The following is a 17933-nucleotide window of genomic DNA, read 5'->3' on the forward strand; positions in this document are numbered from 1 at the left end:
ACCAGACAACAAAGCAGAGATGAAAAATGAAGACAATTGTTGAATTTAAGATTCAAAGCTGAAATCAATGATGAAGCAGTGGTTACGAAAATTATAATAAATAAATGAAAAAAAAGGAACGCCAGACTTCGGGTTTCCCATTCCCACGGAAGTAGAACGAAACAGTGGGTTCTACACTTGAAAAGGAAATAGCATAAAATAAGCACACTGAAATAGAATTAAAAAAAGCATCCATCTGAAACTACAAAATAGAAATGAAAAGGCAATGACAAAAAAAATGACAGTTCATGTGAATCATACCTCAAAATCAGTCTAAGATGAAGAAAGGGATTGCAAAAATCACAAAATATACTGAAACGACAGACAAAACTTTGGGTCCGCTCTCACGGAAACTAACTTGCTACTGTAGGGTGTGTTTTTTTGAGATTTGGTCTCCCAAACCAAGAAAAAAAAAAGAGGAGAAAATTGAGATGAGAGTCTGTTCTGAAAGGAGAATAAAGGGAGGAAGGGAGAAAAAGAAAACAAAATGGCAAGCAGACGGAGAGGGAGAGATAAACGGCTAATATATGGGGGTAAGGGATAGATGGAAGACAGGGAGATAATAAATAAGGGTATGTGATTGAAGACAGGGATAAACGACAATAAATGGGATAGGTATTTTTGCAGGCCTTTGATTTCCTTTGGGCTTGTATCGTTTTTGGGTCTTTATTTTTGTCCGGTTGGTTTAATGTGTTTTTGCATTTTAATAATAGCCTAGTACATTTCTTAAAAAAAAAAACCCTTAACCGACCCCGGGATATCCTTTGAATGGGATATCCCCGAACCGGATATTCCTGAAATGGGATATCCCACACCGGCATAACATAAGAATAGGATATCCCTACGTGGAATAAGAGCGACAAGTAATCCGGTTCATACATACAAAAAATTTGAACCGGACACTAAAACACCTGAACCGGACTGCAAAAATTCTGAACCGGGACGGGATATGAAGGGTCTATCCACTGAATAGCTTATACTGCGTAGAATTGGATCGAGATATTCGACCAACGGAATAAGAATTAAAATCAAATGATCAGCACACTTAAAAAAATCTGTACTGTATTCAAGCTAAGCCCAACAACCCCAGCCCCAACAATCTTCTGCTGAAAAACAGAAAATTCAAAAACAAAAAACATGATAAACAAACAAAAAATACCGCAGAGATCCATAATTTCAACGGAACGAAACAGTGGTTCTTTGAATCTGAAAACCAAAAACCCTGACAATTACCCAAAGAGAATATTAGTGAAAAGAAGCATATATCTAAAACTAAAAACAGAGATACAAAGTTCAAGTATATATTCATACCTGATATTAATATCCGATGAAGTAGGACCAACCATTTTTCACTCTCCTCAAAACCCTCCTACTTTCCATTTTGCTTTGTTTCGAGTGATGAATAAATATATCTTCAACAAAAAAACAGAGATGAGCAAGCAAAGAAAAAGGATTCATAAAGAAGAAAACAAAAAATCATAAAACCCACTGAAATATAAGTAATAAAGAATAGATCTGAAACTAAAACAAAATGAAAAGACAGACAAAGTAGAAGTGATGATTCATACCTGAAATCAGTCACCAATGAAGTAGGCCCACGAGCAGTTGCTACATAAGTTTGGCTAAAAAAATAAAAAGGATTATTGTAAAATCTTTACCAGAAGTGATAGCTTTAAAGTTTTCGGCCAATGGAAGCAAAATTCAAAGCTAATTAAAAAATTTTTCAGTGCAACAGTGAGTACTGATATTTCTTTGTTACGAAAGAAATAAAATAATAAGGATTCTTCATTAAGGCAGCAATAAACAGCAAACATCACATACATCAACTTCAAAACATCATACCAAACAACCCCCTAGCTGCTAATCCATACACCCTCGACAGCTTCAATAAAGTTACATTCAATATCTTTACCTGATTCAAACCACCTAATCAAGCTTTATTACATACAATCTCTACCTGATTCAACTCACCTAATCAAGCTTTATACATTAGGTCTAATTTTAGTTGTGCATCTACGGACATATTCCTGATTTTGCTAATGCCAACAACATTTTCATTTGTTCAATTCGGTATTGATGTTCCAAAGTTTCAGCTACCATTCCTGAAAGCTACTTAAACTCTAATCTATCAATGAGTGGCCTTCACCAGTTTTCATCATCAAAATTATCTAAAATTTTAAACGTGGTCCACTTAACTTCTCTTGGAAGTGCTAACCTCTTTCCATTAACAATTCTGAAGCCAATTGCATTCTTTCTAACTCTTACATGAACATGAAAAACCCTGCTATCTTCTTTTTTTGTTAAGACAACTTTCACTAATAACTGACAACACTCACAAAAGCAAACAAAGGACAAAGACATTTCAGAACCAATATGTAGAATTGAAGCAGTAGCACAAGTCAACCAAAACTCGAACACCAAGTAAGAACAGACAGCGCCAGGACATGGAAATACCAATGATCGCACAGAGAACTCAATAAAACAGAACAAATCTCACCATCAAGCCAAGAAAATACTTCCCTTCAAATGCCAACCTTACCTAATACATTGGCTATCTCATTTCCCTGAAAAAATTTGACCAGCTGACTGCTCCAATTAATGAACCCAATAATTTCAAGGCATATGGCCACTTCCACGTTCATTCCTTAGAATCCATCCTCTTAAATACAATCAGCATCCCTCAAAATTCCAACAAATTCTCATCTATTACCCTTAGCAAGACCGCTAGTGAAAATAAATTAAACAACAATAAAAAACACATCCCTTTATATAGACAGCTCTTAAGACAAACAAAAGAACCTCTACTCTCTCATTCTAACTTAGAATGTGCCACCCCACAAGTCTCCATGCAGTACTTTAGGCCAATAGCGGGCTACTTGTCAAAATGCACAAGGACGACGTATCTTCTCCAACTTATAAGGGCAGGAGGTGTTTGCATTTCTATCCATTTTAAGATAAAAATGGAAAAGGCCAAAAGTAGTGCCTTTTGAATTGTTAAAAGCCAGACCAAGTTCCAGGTCACGACCAGAATTTGGTCGAGGGAAATTTGTTTTAAGAAACAAATAGAAAAAATATATATAAAAAAAGCATCACCTGTTGCAAGAATCAAGCCATAGTTCAAGAAGGAAAAAAAAAGGCCTGATTTCTAAAAGATCTTTCCAGCGTACAAATAAGCAGTGACAGAATGCGCGGAATTTAAAATCAGAAGTAAAAAGAAAAAAGATCAGCACCTTATCATCTTCATACACCACGGTAGCTGGGATTTCCCTGTTGATGATTTTGTCAAATCTGGAAAAAAAAAAGTAAATGAGAAGGAATGATCCCGGTAATTCACATCGAAGTGAAAAGGGAAGGAACATTTACTGTCAAGAATTATTCTAAAAAAAGAATTTTTTTTTTCTAAAAGAAGAAATTGATGAATAGAAGGAGAAGGAGAAACATAGGGCTGGGCTGACATTGTAGGAGAATCGGAGGGAGCAGCAGCAAGGGCAGCTTCTTTCTCCGAAGCCATGAGGGAAGATGCCGGAGGCAAACGGGTTAAGTGAGAACTCAAAACAAACAATCGACTCTTCTTTATTTCATCATTCACTCTATAAATATAAACCCTAAACCCAAAACAAAAAAAATCAAAAGAAAAAGAACAATTGTTCCGAACCAGAATGCATTGAGAAATCAACTAAGACAATAAATGAAGAAGAAATTGGTTATGACATCATTAGAGAATATATCCAATGCATATTTTTTTCAGTCTCATAATAACCATCAACCAATAAGCAAATCAGAATTATGTTAATCTAAGGGTTGCGACTAGAACCTATTCACTTAAAAGATTACAACTCAATTTCCCTTCATGTAAGGCTAGGTAACACAGATGAATATAATTCTATCTTTAACCAAAATCCGAGTGTCTCCCCACATGGATATATCAATAATCACACAAAACTTCCCATTTAGCTGATATATAGAGATACCATGGGTTTACCTAAAACTTCCAATCAAAATCCATTTGCAAATCATACCCAACAGAACACGAACAATCCCAACTATTTTAAAGGAAATATACCCAATCCTTACTAATGAATGCAAGCACCTAGCAGTATGAAAAAGAAAACATATATGCATACAAGAATCTTCACAATCTCCACCGTATATGATCATGAAACCCAAATCGAAAAAAACCTTTGCAATTAGCAAATCGGTTGAAAATCTCCAATTCTTCAATTACTATCTATATTATCAAGCATCCCAATTAGATTATTATTATTTTTTAAAACTAAAGTACAGATTTTTTGAGAAAACTAAGAAACAGAATGTCCCAGTCTGGAATCCTATATGCCGGTTTTGATCGTTTAGTGGGTACTTCGCATTTCTATAAAAAAATGCAAAACTATTGAAATGATTATATATGCATTATTTAAATTTCTACAAAACAATTAATTAAAATATTTCTAAAAATAGTCTTATAAATATTAAATTGGATCCGACCTGGTTTATCATTTAATACAAAGGAGTTAATATAAAGAACGTTTCGGTGATTGAAAACTTTATTGAAAAAACAATAATTAAATCCTACTGATATAGCATAAAACAACCACAAAGTAACTCACAGACCACTTCAATAAATTTCAAACACATAGTAAAAACAAAAAAACACAAGTAAAAAAGCATAAATCTTAAATTAAAACAGAGAAAACCGAAGACAATGTTGAAGCAAGGATTCATACCTGAAATCAGCCTCCGATGAAGCAGGGGTTACAAAAATCGCAACAAAGAAACGGCAGAGAAATAAACCCACTGAAATTTAAGTAAAAAAAACATTGATCTGAAACCAAAACAGAAATGAAAAGGCAAAGACAGAAAAAGACAAAGTTCAAGATTCATACCTCAAAATCAGTCTCCGATGAAGCAGGGGATTTCAAATACCACAAAAAAACAGAGTGTAGCGTCTGTGTTTTGGCCTTCGGTTACCCAAAGCTAAAAAAAATGAGAGGAAAAAATTTCAAAAGAGACCGAGAGAGAGAATCGGTAAAGAAATGGGAGGAGATTTGGATTGAAGAGAATATTTGAGGATTTATTATGAAAGCAGAAGAAATGAGGAAGAAAAAGAAAACAAAACAGGGAGACCGAGAAAGAGAGAGAGAGAGAGAGAGAGAAATGGCTAATAAATGGGTTTATTAAGTGTTGTACTTTAAGTGTGGGATTAGATTTCAATTTGGGTTTTTATTTGAGTTTCGGTTTTGGTTTTAAGTTTCAATTTCGATTTTAGATTGTATTATTGATTGAAAATTTATTGCGAAATTATGACTCATCATTTCAATTTTCTAAATTTTTTTTCTTAGTTTATGTTGACTTATCACTTAGAATTCTTTACATAAATGTTACTAAATTATTTTTAGAATCTATGTATTCATTTGTTTCAGGTAAATAATTTCAGATAAATAATTAATAGATTCATATATCCTAATTAAACTATTAGGAATTTTCAAAATTCATCCATTTTAGTCAAATTGATGGAATACAAAATTCAATTACAACACATTATTCATTAGGCTCATATCATAACATAGCTTAAATTCAATTTTATATTAGCAGCTATAACTATAAAATGTAGACATTTGATTCAACAATAGAAATACAATACAGTAGTAACAAAATGAAATATTAGCCAAACCAAAAACAATAAACAAACAAAATAGAAAAGACAAGACTCCCTTCCTGTATATGGATGGCTATATCGTGGTATAATTAGAAAAATGAATCATCAATCTGTGCAAGGTTTTTGGATAAAACTTTCTTGCGAATAAATAACAAGATCTCTTCATTGAATTCTACAAGCATGGCCCACTTATCCCTTTCCTCTGCACCAACAGACCACACATCTATTTGTTCCTTTTTTCTTCCAAACAAACATGCATAAAATCTCAAATTCAAAACAAAAAATAGTTAAAAAATATTATGATACATATTAAATTGGATAAAACCTAATTTATCATTTAGAATGGTTAAAAAATATAATTAATTATTAAAATATATCAAATAATAAATTTAATCTTTAATATTTACATTTTCTTAAATTGATTCTTATTTATTTTCTAAAGAGAGAAAACAGGAAAGAAAGTTTGAAAACGGGAAAAGAGAAAACAATAAAGGCGAACGAAACCTGAAAATATTTTCATTTGTAATCTTTATGAAAAAACCAATAAAAGAAAGTGTCATTTTCTCTCTTCATTCATTATTTTTTCATGTGTCTGTCACTTTTTTAGATTCATATCTTTTTTTTTTATTCTTTTCTTTTCTTTTTTGTTTCAGTTTTTCCAGGCCTTTGATTTCCTTTGGGCCTTTATCGTTTTTGGGTCTTTATTTTACTCCGCTTGGTTTCATATGTTTTTGCATTTTAATAATAGCCTAATACTTTTCTTTAAAAAAAAAACCTAAACCAACCTCGGGATATCCTTAGAATGGGATAACCCCAAACCAGATTCCCTGGAATAAGATATCCCAGACCGGTATAACCTAAGAATAGGATATCCCTCCTTGGAATAATAGCCACAGTTGTCCGGTCCATACATACAAAAAATCTGAACCGGCCACTAAAACAACTGAACCGGACTGCAAAAACACTGAACCGAAACAGGATATGAAGGGGATATCCCCTGAAGAGCTTAATTTATCTAGGGATATTCCTCGCCTCGGCTATCCCTCCAACAGAGTAAAGTAGAAAGTTGAATATGTACACAATATATTCTAACTGGCGTCTTCTTATCCCCTAAGAAATTATTACTTCCTATTTCTATTAACAATAGAAAATTATTGAAATAATTATATATGCATTACGTAAATTGCTGCAAAACAATTAATTAAAATACTTCCAATAATATTTTTATAAATGTTAAATAGAATCGGTCCTGATTTATCAGTTAATATAAAGTACATGAAGAACTTTTCATTATTGTAAACTTTATTGAAAAAACAATAATTAAAAGAAATGTTTTCTTATTATTTGGTCATGTATCTGTTATTTTTTTTACACTTCTTTTTTTAAATTCAGGCACTATGAGAAATAGAAAATCCTCCATATTTGAATGCATTATATTTTTTGAGGGAAAAAGAAAACACTACTTCAAATATACAGAACCGAAAAAATCCAGAGAATGATAATCAAAAAAATAAAAAGCCGAACCGGGATATTCCGAAAATGGAATACACCCAATCCGGGATACACCTGAATGGGATACCACAAAGCCGGAATATCAGTGGAATAGGATATCCCTGAGAGGAATAAGTATGACAGGTAGCCTGGTCCGGAGAAGAAAAAAATCTGAACCGGCCACTAAAACACTTAATCTGAGAAGGAATAGTCTCGGAATATGACGGATAAATCCGTAGAGGAATAGGACAGAAAATTAACTACAGCAGGACAGTTAAAAATCTGTACCGGATAGAAGATTCATTACAACAAAACAGAATAATCCAAAGCATGAAGTCCAAATAAAATTAGATTGATGGCAACGGTAACATTTATGGTAATTAAAACATTACTACTGTTTTAGAAGGAAAATAAAACGTTAGGAAAAGGTAAGGGGAAATCAAAGAGAATAGGAACTTTAAACCTTGTCTAACAAGAGTGCTAAAAATGATGAACCCTTAATTTCTTCAAAAATCAAATGAAAGCAGTGAAACAAGACAATTCGAAGCTTCTATCAAGGGATCAACTAAAAGACATGAACTTTTTCAACATTTCAGTAAGAGAACAATTAAGTACACTGTTTGGCTTCCGGGAAAATGAAGGATGAAAAGAATTTGTCAACTCACAGGTGGATCAGTAATTATCTAAAAAACCGAAGACTAACATCAAGTTTAAAACAAATTTCCCTCCACTGATTCATGAATTCCATCATTTTCTTTTCCTTTTTAGCATAACAATATTATAATATTTTATTTTATTTTTACCGGAAAGATAAAATATTTAGAGGAGTCGGGTCAATTAGTTTTATATATATTTAATAGATAATAAAACCTAGACATTGGTAAAAAACTATTATTGTTAAAAAAACGAAATCCCTAAAAAAACACAATGAAAATATTAGTAAAAATAAGCATTTATCTGCAACTAAAAACAGAGATAATGAGGAAAGAGATAGTTTAATTATATTCATACCTGAAATCAATCTCCGATGATGTAGGGGGTTTCAAAAATTACAAAAAGAAATGAAAAGAAACAGCAAAAAACAAAAAACAGAATTTGGTTACCCGAAGCTAAAAAATTTTAAGGAAAAAATTGAAAGGATATTGAGAGAGAGAGAGAGAGGAAGAATGAACGGGAGAGCTATAGATTGAAGAAACACAGGAAAAGAGGCTGAGAGAAGAAAAAACAAGAGAGAAGGAAAATATTTGTAAAGAAGGAAAAAAAAGTAGCTAAAAAGGGAGAAAGGAACATTATAAATATAGGAAAAATAGGACAGAATATGGGAATAAGCTGGTCATTTACTGCCGACTGGTTAGTTTCATTTATTGTAATATTTATGAAAAAAACGAAAAGAGAAAATTCCTAGTACAATTTCAGATTTTTTGCTTTACATTTAAGTAATTGACAGACTTTTTTTACTGCTGATTTCTAAACCTGAAAACCAAAACCCATAAAATAAACCAAGAAATACCAGTACAATAGCATAGTTCTTAAATTAAAAGAGAAACTTAAAAGACAATGTTGAAGCAAAGATTCATACCTGATGAAGCAAGGGAATCCGAAAATCCCAAAAACAGAAACGGCAGAGAAAATCACAGTATAGTGTGTCTTTGAATTCTTTCGGGCGTCGGCTACAAAAAAGCTAAAAAATATAAGAGGTAAAATTTGAAATGAGACAAACATAATAAAGGAGAGAATAAAAGGGGAAGAAATGTTAGAAAAAAAGGAAAATGAGGAGACAATAAGCTATGAAAACATGCCCATTATCACAAACCACAGGAACTAAACAGAAAAAGTCGAACAAAACCAGACTGAAAAACAAGAAAAGAAGCATTGATCTGAGAATTAAAATAGAGATAAAAAGGTAGAGACAAACTTATTCTAAAGATGAAAACAAAAAATCAACAGAGAAAAAAAAAAGCATAGATCTGAAATTAAAAAATATACAAGAAAAGGCAAATACACAGTTAACGTAAATATTCATACCTGAAATGACTCTCCCATGAAGCAGGGAATTTCAACATCACAACAAACAGAACCGGCAGAGAAAAACTTATGGGTTTCTCCCTCTCACGTAAACTATCTTCCTACTGTTGATTGTTTGTGTGTGTGTTTTGCCCGTGGATACACAAAGCTATAAAAGAATGACAGGAAAAAATTGAAATGAGACCAAAAGAAAATCCGCGAAGTACGAGAAGGGAGGAAGAGAGAATAATGAAAACAAAAAAGAAAGAAGGAATGTATGGAATGAAGCATGATTTTAGTATTTAAAATTTGGGAAGGAAGTGGTATGTGAAAAGGCTAAAGAAAACGGGCAGCGGGGCAGTCAATGCCCAAAAAATAAAGATTCTTGAAATCTTCCGCAACGGTAACATAATACTATTTAATACACTCATTTAATGAAGAAGCAGCTGAGCAGTTCACCTATCTAATTAATCCATTCAAAAATTCAAGAGAAACTATATAAGAACAAAAACAAAATACAAAAGTAAAGGAGACTGACACAGTTCAAGGAAGCATAGAAATCCAACCCAAGTTACTTCTTCATTGGGCTTAATCAGTTTTGAATTATTAATTTGTTATTTTTTTAATTAATTGAAGTTGTCATTTTATTATTTAATCTTTACATCTGCCGACTGCAAAGAGATCATCCATCCTATGGCAAATTTTAAGTCACAGCTTAGATACTAATGAAGAGTTCTCACTGAAAACTTGTGACAAGCACAGTGTACAATTTGATACCTGGCAACTCAATATCCGTATGCTACTCCAAAATAGTTAAAACTATTTTAAACCAACCAAAAGCATAAATTACAAACAAATCACTTTCTGAATCCTTAAAAGACGGAAAACACATCCAATTGAATACATAGATGATGTTGGACTAATATGGAATTTCTGTACCAGAATTTACTCCCTAAAACGAAAATATTTACCACATATCCAAAGTTCTCTTAAGAATAAACTATCACCTAGAATACCAGGGAGCCCCAAATTCATTAAAATACATGTATGTATCTAAATAGGAAAAGAATGTAAGATGAATGATTTAATCAATAGTTAAGGTAGAAAATTGAGAAAAAAAGACTTACCCAGAAGTACTTCTGAATTAGATAGCAATATTTTCCAGATATGAAGAAGAAAAGAGCATGGAAGCAGCTAAAAACCCTGGATTTTATTAAACTTCCATTGTTAACCAAATAGGGTGTTGAATATTTGATTATAGTGCTATTAAACTACACTGTGGTCCATGAGACACTGAACTAAATGTGAATTTCCGTTTTAATCTTTAAACTATGAAAAATTACAATTTAGTCATCCAACTGTTTGAGATTATATATTTTATTCACCCGATGACATAGCTTTTCTAATTGGTATATATATCATGTAAATTTGCTTTTAATTCTAAAATATTTAACCCTCAACATTTATACAATATGACAATTTAGCCTTAATTTTAAATTTTTAAAAAATTATAATAAATTTAAATACTACATAAACTATTTCATTTTATATTAATTGTATAATATGAATTAAATAATATTATAACTGGTATATATATCATATCAATTTGCCTTTAATTCTAAAATATTTAACCCTTAACATTTATACACTATGCCAACATTAAAAAAAGGAAAATCAAACAGCACTTGTATAAGGTAATAATTATCAAATGATTGGTCAAAGACTATTTTTAAATTCTGTAAGCTAACCCAAAACAAAAAAAAAAATCAAAAGAAAAAGAACAATTATTCAGAACCAGAATGCATTGAGAAATCAACTAAGACAATAAATGAAGAAGAAATTGGTTATGACATTAGAGAATATATCCAACGCATATTTTTTTCAGTATCATAAAAACCATCAACCAATAAGCAAATCAAAATTATGTTAATCTAAGGATTGCGACCAGAACCTATTCACTTAAAAGATTACAACTCAATTTCCCTTCATGTAAGGCTAGGTAACACAGATGAATATAATTCTATCTTTAACCAAAATCCAAGTAATTCACCACATGGATATATCAATAATCACACAAAACTTCCCATTCAGCTGATATACAGAGATACCATGGGTTATAATATATATGTGCTTGCTCCTTCTTATTTATGCTAAAAATGATATGGTTGTAAATGCATACTGTTGTATGAAGACAAGGACAGACAGGTGGTCTAATACTATCCCACTAATCTGAGAAAAGAGGAACAAACCTTACAAGCCTCTATATTCTGCCAACTAGAAACATTATACCGATTAGGCAGAACCTGCAGCACAAACTTGCCAGCATTCCATAATTTGTTTGTGAAGGCCTTGTTCGCTGTTAGCCTTTCAGTAGATAAATTAAGATCCTAGAGATTATTCAAGGAAATTGACTAATTAGACATACTATCATAAGCTCGAACCATGGACATTCGAACGGTTGCCTGTAGTACAAGACAAACCTGACCAGAAGTTCCCAAAGCAAGAGTGAATCGCAAGGCATCAGTGCCAAACACCTTGATAGTATCAAGTGGATCAATAACATTGCCAAGAGTTTTAGACATTTTACGCCCCTGAAACAACTTACATGTTAGGCATATATTTTCTTGAGTCTTGGGAGCAATGGAACTAGTGTCATGTTATTTCGAAAAGGAACTCTAATGACAAAAGTATAGATGCAGATGAAGGGGAACACAACTCAAGAAAAATTTTTGTACTTTAAAATGGGCACCTAAGTTGTAGCCTGATTCAGACACTCTACTTACTTGTGAATCACGGATTAGACCATGAAGATATACATATGAAAATGGAACAGTTCCTGTGAATTCGATTCCCATCATGACCATTCTTGCAACCCAAAAGAACAATATATCATGGCTGTCCAAAGAGAAAAAGTGTTAAGGCCAACAGTTAAAACATAGAAAAGTAGATCAAATGGAATTTCTTAAGACCAAGTATGCTATAATGCCCTCTAATTTGTTATTGAATAATAATAGAAGCACACTCTTATGGAAAAGAATAGGGCACCTCATCTAAGCAATAGGAGTTAAACAAAGCGGCTCATACCCAGTTTCAAGCATTGTTGTCGGATAAAACCTTTTAAAATCCTCTGCCAACAAATCTGGCCACCCAAGAGTACTGAAAGGCCATAATGCACTGAAAGAGAGCAAGCAGCAAAACATATAGCATTTATCACACAAAAAAAGATTGATGTGTGCATGACAAGTTTCATTTCCAGAGAATGAGAGAACCATATCAAAACCTTTAAAACTCAAGTTGAAGAAGATGGCTGAAAAAAGCAACTTACGCCATTTTCTACCAGTTATTACATTACTCAAAAAGCCCAGCAAATCAACTCATTTATCACAATAAAGTGCTTTCAGCCACTTCACAAAAAAATGTTTCAAATAATCAACACGGTTGCCTCAATACTTTTTGCACCAGAGTTAGATATCAAACATATTTGGACTCAACCTTGGACCTCTCAGAAAACCATCAGAACTTTCCTACCAGGTACTAACAGGTCAGGATGTAAGTGAAACTTCAACTTAGGAAGGTTGAAGTGACAGGAAATCCTACCGCTTACAGAGAATTTTTTTTCCTTTTATAATTATGCAAGAAAGTTAAGTGATGACAATAATACAATAGCTTCATTTGAATGACAATTTCAAAATATTACTTGCTTTATTCTATGTGATCTCAAAGACTCAAAACATGATTTATCCTTTTTCATTTCGGACATGTCATCAGATTTTTTGGAATAGTTCTTCATATCTAATCAATAACTTACATACAGGAAGAAGAAAAAAACAGGTGCACTTATTTGATTGATAGTTTGAAAATATTGCATAATCTAAACACTGTTATTACATTAGTTAAAGATTACAATACAAATACCACCTCAGGTTTATTTGAAGATCCTTTATTTACTTGAAAAGGTGATAACAGAAATAAACTATTATGGTCCCCAGTCTGGGTTTGAGGCACCAGATGAGTAGCGCAAGAATTCAATCCGAAGAAAGGGTCTTTTCCCTTATTTTGATTCATATGGTTGAGGAACTCTAAAGGAGTTGCCTACCTTTGATTTGCTGAAACATTCAACTTATTTTATTCATGAATAATTTTTCTCTCATAAAGAGGTTTATAATTTAGGAAATAAGATGCAAAACCCTAGTTTCTTATTCTAATACGGAAAATAAAAATATGGCATCAGAATATCCTAATTTATCAGGAAAGTTTTATTTAAACTAATAAGGAAATTTTAGGAAATAAAAATTAGAACCAAATCCCAACAAAATCAGTATCCTAATCAGATCCCCTAACATAAACACGACATAATAAGAAAATAAAACCAAAGGGACATCAAAAATAGAATTGACAAAGACTGGTTGTGAACTCTAGCTTGTAATATAATATCATCCCATCCAATCAGTTAGAGAAGAAAGCTAATTATGTACCAAAAAAGAGGGAGAAACTCTAGGTAAAGAATGACTTTCCATCCTAAAATGATGATATCATATCATAGTTAAGGAATTTAAAATTGAATAGCCAACCTTGAGAACCAAGTGTCAAGAACATCTGGATCCTGATAAACTTCTACGTCTTTTCCGTATTTATCACGAGCCTTCATAAGAGCTTCCTCAGCACTCCTGGCAACTATGTACTCCTCTTCACAGTCTTTTCCAACAATGTACCAAACAGGTATGCAGTGTCCCCACCACAGCTGTCTGCTTATGCACCAATCCTTGATATTTGTCAGCCAATGATTATAAATCTGTAATCAAAATAAGCAGAAGTGAGCAAAGGCAGAAACTAGCCAACAGAAGTAAACTTAAAGTAAAATATCGATTAAATAGGAAGAAAGGTCCTAGATGACAGTAGCATGTCCTGGGGGGTGTTGCACTATGAAGAATGACAAAATGTGGCCATCCTCTGAGCAGGGCGGGAGAGTTAGCTAGATGGAGACTGGAAAATGACTAAAATGGTACCATCATCGGACATGATTCTGTCCTACCTGGGAACATGCATGTTTCCAAAATTTTCCTTATGCTTAGAAGGTCATACCTTTTATTTGTGTCCGCTTAAACATGTTGACATGAGCATTAAATGCAGGTACTTTAATTAGGAAACATTGATAAGGCAGAACAGCATAGGTTAAGGGAAAGTGATGCGGTGAGTAAAGTTAGAGTCCATATCAAGAGTTATGCTTTCCATCATACCTTCTCAAATCTTTCAGGAATAATGGTCAATTCTCCCTTTTCAACTGCAAGAAGAGCCTTTTCAGCTAAAGGCTGCATTGTTACAAACCACTGCTTGCTTACTAGTGGCTCTATTACCTAATAAAAGAACCATAAAATGGGAAAATAAGAGAAAGAATTACTGAGAGAATAATAATCGACACTGTAACTTCAAAAACAAAAAGAATATAACTGAAAGATAACATGCACACCTCTCCGCCACACTGAGATCTCGGTACTCTTAAATTGTGGGGTTCCTTTTTCACAGCTAAGTCAGTCTCCTCAAGATCAGACCACAATTTCTTCCGTGCCTCAAACCGATCAAGGCCACTAAAATTTAAGAGCCACCACCATAAGTACGAAAAAAGAAAAGATGAACAGGAAACTTTAATTTAGCATTTGTTCAGAAAGTCCACAAATATTATCAGTACAGTCCAGCAACCTCATTTAATGACCCGTCCTTGTTCATAACATTAAGAATAGGAAGGCCAAGCTTTCTAGCCAGAACATAATCATTATGATCGTTTCCAGGGCTTATCTTCAGTACACCAGTCTTTATCAACATACTGCCACCATTGACATAACAAAGAAAGCAGAAGTGAGATTGTCAACCTCAAATTTCTTAATTTAATGGACACAGTTCAAACATTTACCACCTCAACTAACCCCATTAAGCAGGTCAAGCAAACCATTTGTTTTCTAATGGCGAAGCCTCAAGCCTAGACCCTAGACCCTAAACCCTTTTTCTCTATATTAACCCAACTCTTCATTTTGCCTAAATAACTATCGTGTCTGAATTCATCTCCAACACATGCTCAGACATGGGCATCGAGATATAGTCCTCCAAAAGTCCTCCAAATACATGCGATCCTAGAAAAAACTGAAAATACTGAGGTCAGATGCCTATGTCCAATACTTACACCGAAGTCCGAGTAACATAACCTTTCATGTATTTGGAGGGTCATATGCTATACCCACGTCCGGGAATGTGTTGAACATGGATACTTTAAGAAAAATGAAAATTAAAGCAACACAGGATGATAGTTTTTAATTTGCTTTATTCAGTTTGGTCAATTCCACAGGCTGCTAGACTAGTCACCATATTCTGCAGAAAGCATTATCAGCATAACCCTATTGTCAAACGAATTCCCTGATAAGCAGAACCATGTTTAACCTTGAATGTACATTTAACAGAATTTTAACAATTTATACAAAGGCACAATTGCTTAAACAATTTCACTAGAAATGAAGTATGTGGTCTTAGTTGAACAGGCATTACATCCATAAAAGAAATATGGGTAACACGTTAAACTGGCATCTAAAATCCCCATTTATCTCAAGTTTTAGGGCATTAAAGAATGAATTTAAGCCATGGGAGGGTGCATAACAACATAAAGCATTAACAAGGAATCTGCAGAATTCAACTTTAGTTTCATAAAAATTGCCATCACCTCATAAATTCTCTTCAACTCCGTGTATGCCAAGCTGATCCTTATGAATGAAAATACTATTAATTTAATAGCATTGGGGCTTGAAGATATCCGCTTTTGAATTCCACTGCAAGGTAATCCAAAAATATTTTAAAAGCAGCATTTAGAATCAAATAGTTTCCCTTCACAATAAGTTTAACCAGAGATCTGTCATAGCAGTATAATTAGCATTTAATTTGGATAATTTAAACATGAAGATCAGTCCAACATACAGAATGAGAAAGAGAACATTTATCACAAAAGAAAGTTATTTTGATTCATCGGAGTAAGTAAAATCCTTAATCAACTAATCATGCATGGCTCAACCATCTAGAATTAATCTAAAATTAAAATGTGTAACTCTCGTATCTAAAAAATGAACATCAATACTAGGGGATTGATACGTGAAATTGAAAAAAAATACATGAAAAGGAAAACACACAGTTAAAGTAAATATTCATACCTGAAATGACTCTCCCAAGAAGAAGGGGATTTCAGCATCACAATAAACAGAACCGGCAGAGAAAAACTTATGGGTTTCTCCCTCTCACGAAAGCTATCTTCCTGCTGTAGAGTGTTTGTGTGTGTGTTTTGCCTATCGTTACACAAAGTTATAAAAGAATGACAGAAAAAAAAAAGAACAGAGAGCAGAAGGGAATCCGCGAAGTACGAGAAAGGAGGAAGAGAGAATAATGAAAACAAAAAGGAAAGAAGGAATGGATGGGATGAAGCATGATTTGAGTATTTTAAATTTGGGAAGGCAGTGGGATGCGAAAAGGCTGAAGAAAACGGGCAGGGGGGCAGTCACTGCCCATAAAATAAAGATTCTTAAAATCTCCCGCAACGGTAACATGGCCAAATTACTAATAAAAGCCCATTTTTTTTCTAATTACGGAAATGGGCCGGTTTTTTAATTATTTACCGGAATAAGCCATTTTTTGCGAAATCGCGGCCACATCAGAGCGATGTCGGGGAACTTGACAGGAGATCGCGTCCACGTCAGCGCGACCTGCCGACGTGGAAGGAAATCGCGTCCTTGAGGAAGCGATTTCCTTCCACGTCAGCAAGTCGCGCTGACGTGGACGCGATTTGAAACGCAAGTGAACAGTGCACAACGGTCAAAAAATTGACCGTTGGCCCCCCCCAATGGTAAATTTTTTTTAAACTATATAAACCCCCCACCACCCCTTTTATTTTCACAAACAAATTCTCTCAATTTCTTCAAAAATTCTCTCAATTCCCTTCAAAAGTTCTTTCAATTTCCTTCCAAAATTATCTCAAACTCTCAAGTTCCTTCCAAAATCCTCTCAATTTCCTTCAAAAAATCTCCAAATCCATATTAAATTTATTTTTCCATTAAATTTCATTTTTTAAGAAAATTATACAATTTTTTATTTTTTTTAAATAATTTTAAAATTTTTAAAATTTTCAACAATGGCCGGATCATTGATTCGTCTTGATAAGAATCACATATCGGTGGAGCAAATGAACATGGTAAGTATTAAATTTAAATTTTAAATTTTATTTAAGCTATTTTTATTTATGTATTTTTAGATATTTATTAATTTATTTTTTGTTATAAAAGGATAAAGATCGCGTATTGGAATGCAATATTCGAAATATGCATGCTCCTCCATCACCGTTAGTAGAGAACTACCTCCGGGAAGCAGGATTTTGGCACGTGGCGACGGTAGGCCGAGGATGCAAGTTGGAGCCGAAACTGATCAGTGCGTTGATCGAGAGGTGGAGACCGAGACGCACACATTTCATCTTCCATATGGAGAGTGCACTATCACTCTAGAAGATGTCCATCTGCATTTGGGATTGCCGGTGGACGGGCACCCAGTGACCGGGTCTGCACAATCTAGCAATTGGGAGGCGGTGTGCTACGAGCTTTTGGGCGCCGTTCCGGATAAAATGGATGGAGGTAAGGTGGAGATGGGCTGGTTACGTGCGACCTTCCCCGATCTGAATGAAAATTCAACCGAAATTGAAAGAATCTGATATGCTCGAGCATAC

The 17933-nt window shown here is 33.6% G+C and overlaps 1 protein-coding gene across 27 annotated transcripts; it reads right to left on the minus strand.

Annotated features, from left to right (window-relative positions):
- Nucleotides 1-989: 989 nt before the first annotated feature.
- LOC107941542 (valine--tRNA ligase, chloroplastic/mitochondrial 2) lies at nt 990-16688 on the minus strand. Of its 27 annotated transcripts, none has more exons than XM_041097684.1 (20): nt 16378-16688; nt 15897-16002; nt 14888-15011; nt 14658-14775; nt 14428-14544; nt 13762-13982; nt 12275-12364; nt 11974-12085; nt 11671-11781; nt 11440-11577; nt 9212-9359; nt 8766-8867; nt 8198-8659; nt 4923-5959; nt 4764-4833; nt 3495-3644; nt 3270-3327; nt 1608-1661; nt 1351-1451; nt 990-1261 (listed from the first exon to the last, which is right to left on the minus strand). In XM_041097684.1, the coding sequence occupies exons 3-11, from the start codon at nt 14890-14892 to the stop codon at nt 9279-9281; spliced, it is 993 nt and encodes a 330-aa protein (XP_040953618.1). In that variant the 5' UTR covers nt 14893-15011; nt 15897-16002; nt 16378-16688; the 3' UTR covers nt 990-1261; nt 1351-1451; nt 1608-1661; nt 3270-3327; nt 3495-3644; nt 4764-4833; nt 4923-5959; nt 8198-8659; nt 8766-8867; nt 9212-9278. The 27 variants fall into 27 exon arrangements, with proteins under 27 accessions (XP_040953618.1, XP_040953633.1, XP_040953614.1 ...); XM_041097699.1 differs by adding an exon at nt 10318-10393 and having other exon boundaries at nt 8198-8867; XM_041097680.1 differs by having other exon boundaries at nt 8766-8856; nt 16378-16687.
- Between the last annotated feature and the right edge of the window lie 1245 nt (nt 16689-17933).

This window comes from Gossypium hirsutum, chromosome D07, assembly GCF_007990345.1.
Source record: "Gossypium hirsutum isolate 1008001.06 chromosome D07, Gossypium_hirsutum_v2.1, whole genome shotgun sequence".
Taxonomy (NCBI): Eukaryota; Viridiplantae; Streptophyta; class Magnoliopsida; order Malvales; family Malvaceae; genus Gossypium; species Gossypium hirsutum.

Bases quoted from the DNA above. Each gene is read 5' to 3' on its own strand.
- LOC107941542 (XM_041097675.1), bottom strand. The intron at 12,365-13,761 runs GTTGGCTATTCA...GCTCTCTTTCAG, and splicing joins CTTGACACTTGGTTCTCAAG to TGCATTATGGCCTTTCAGTA. The intron at 11,782-11,973 runs GTAAGTAGAGTG...AAGTTGTTTCAG, and splicing joins GTCTAATCCGTGATTCACAA to GGGCGTAAAATGTCTAAAAC.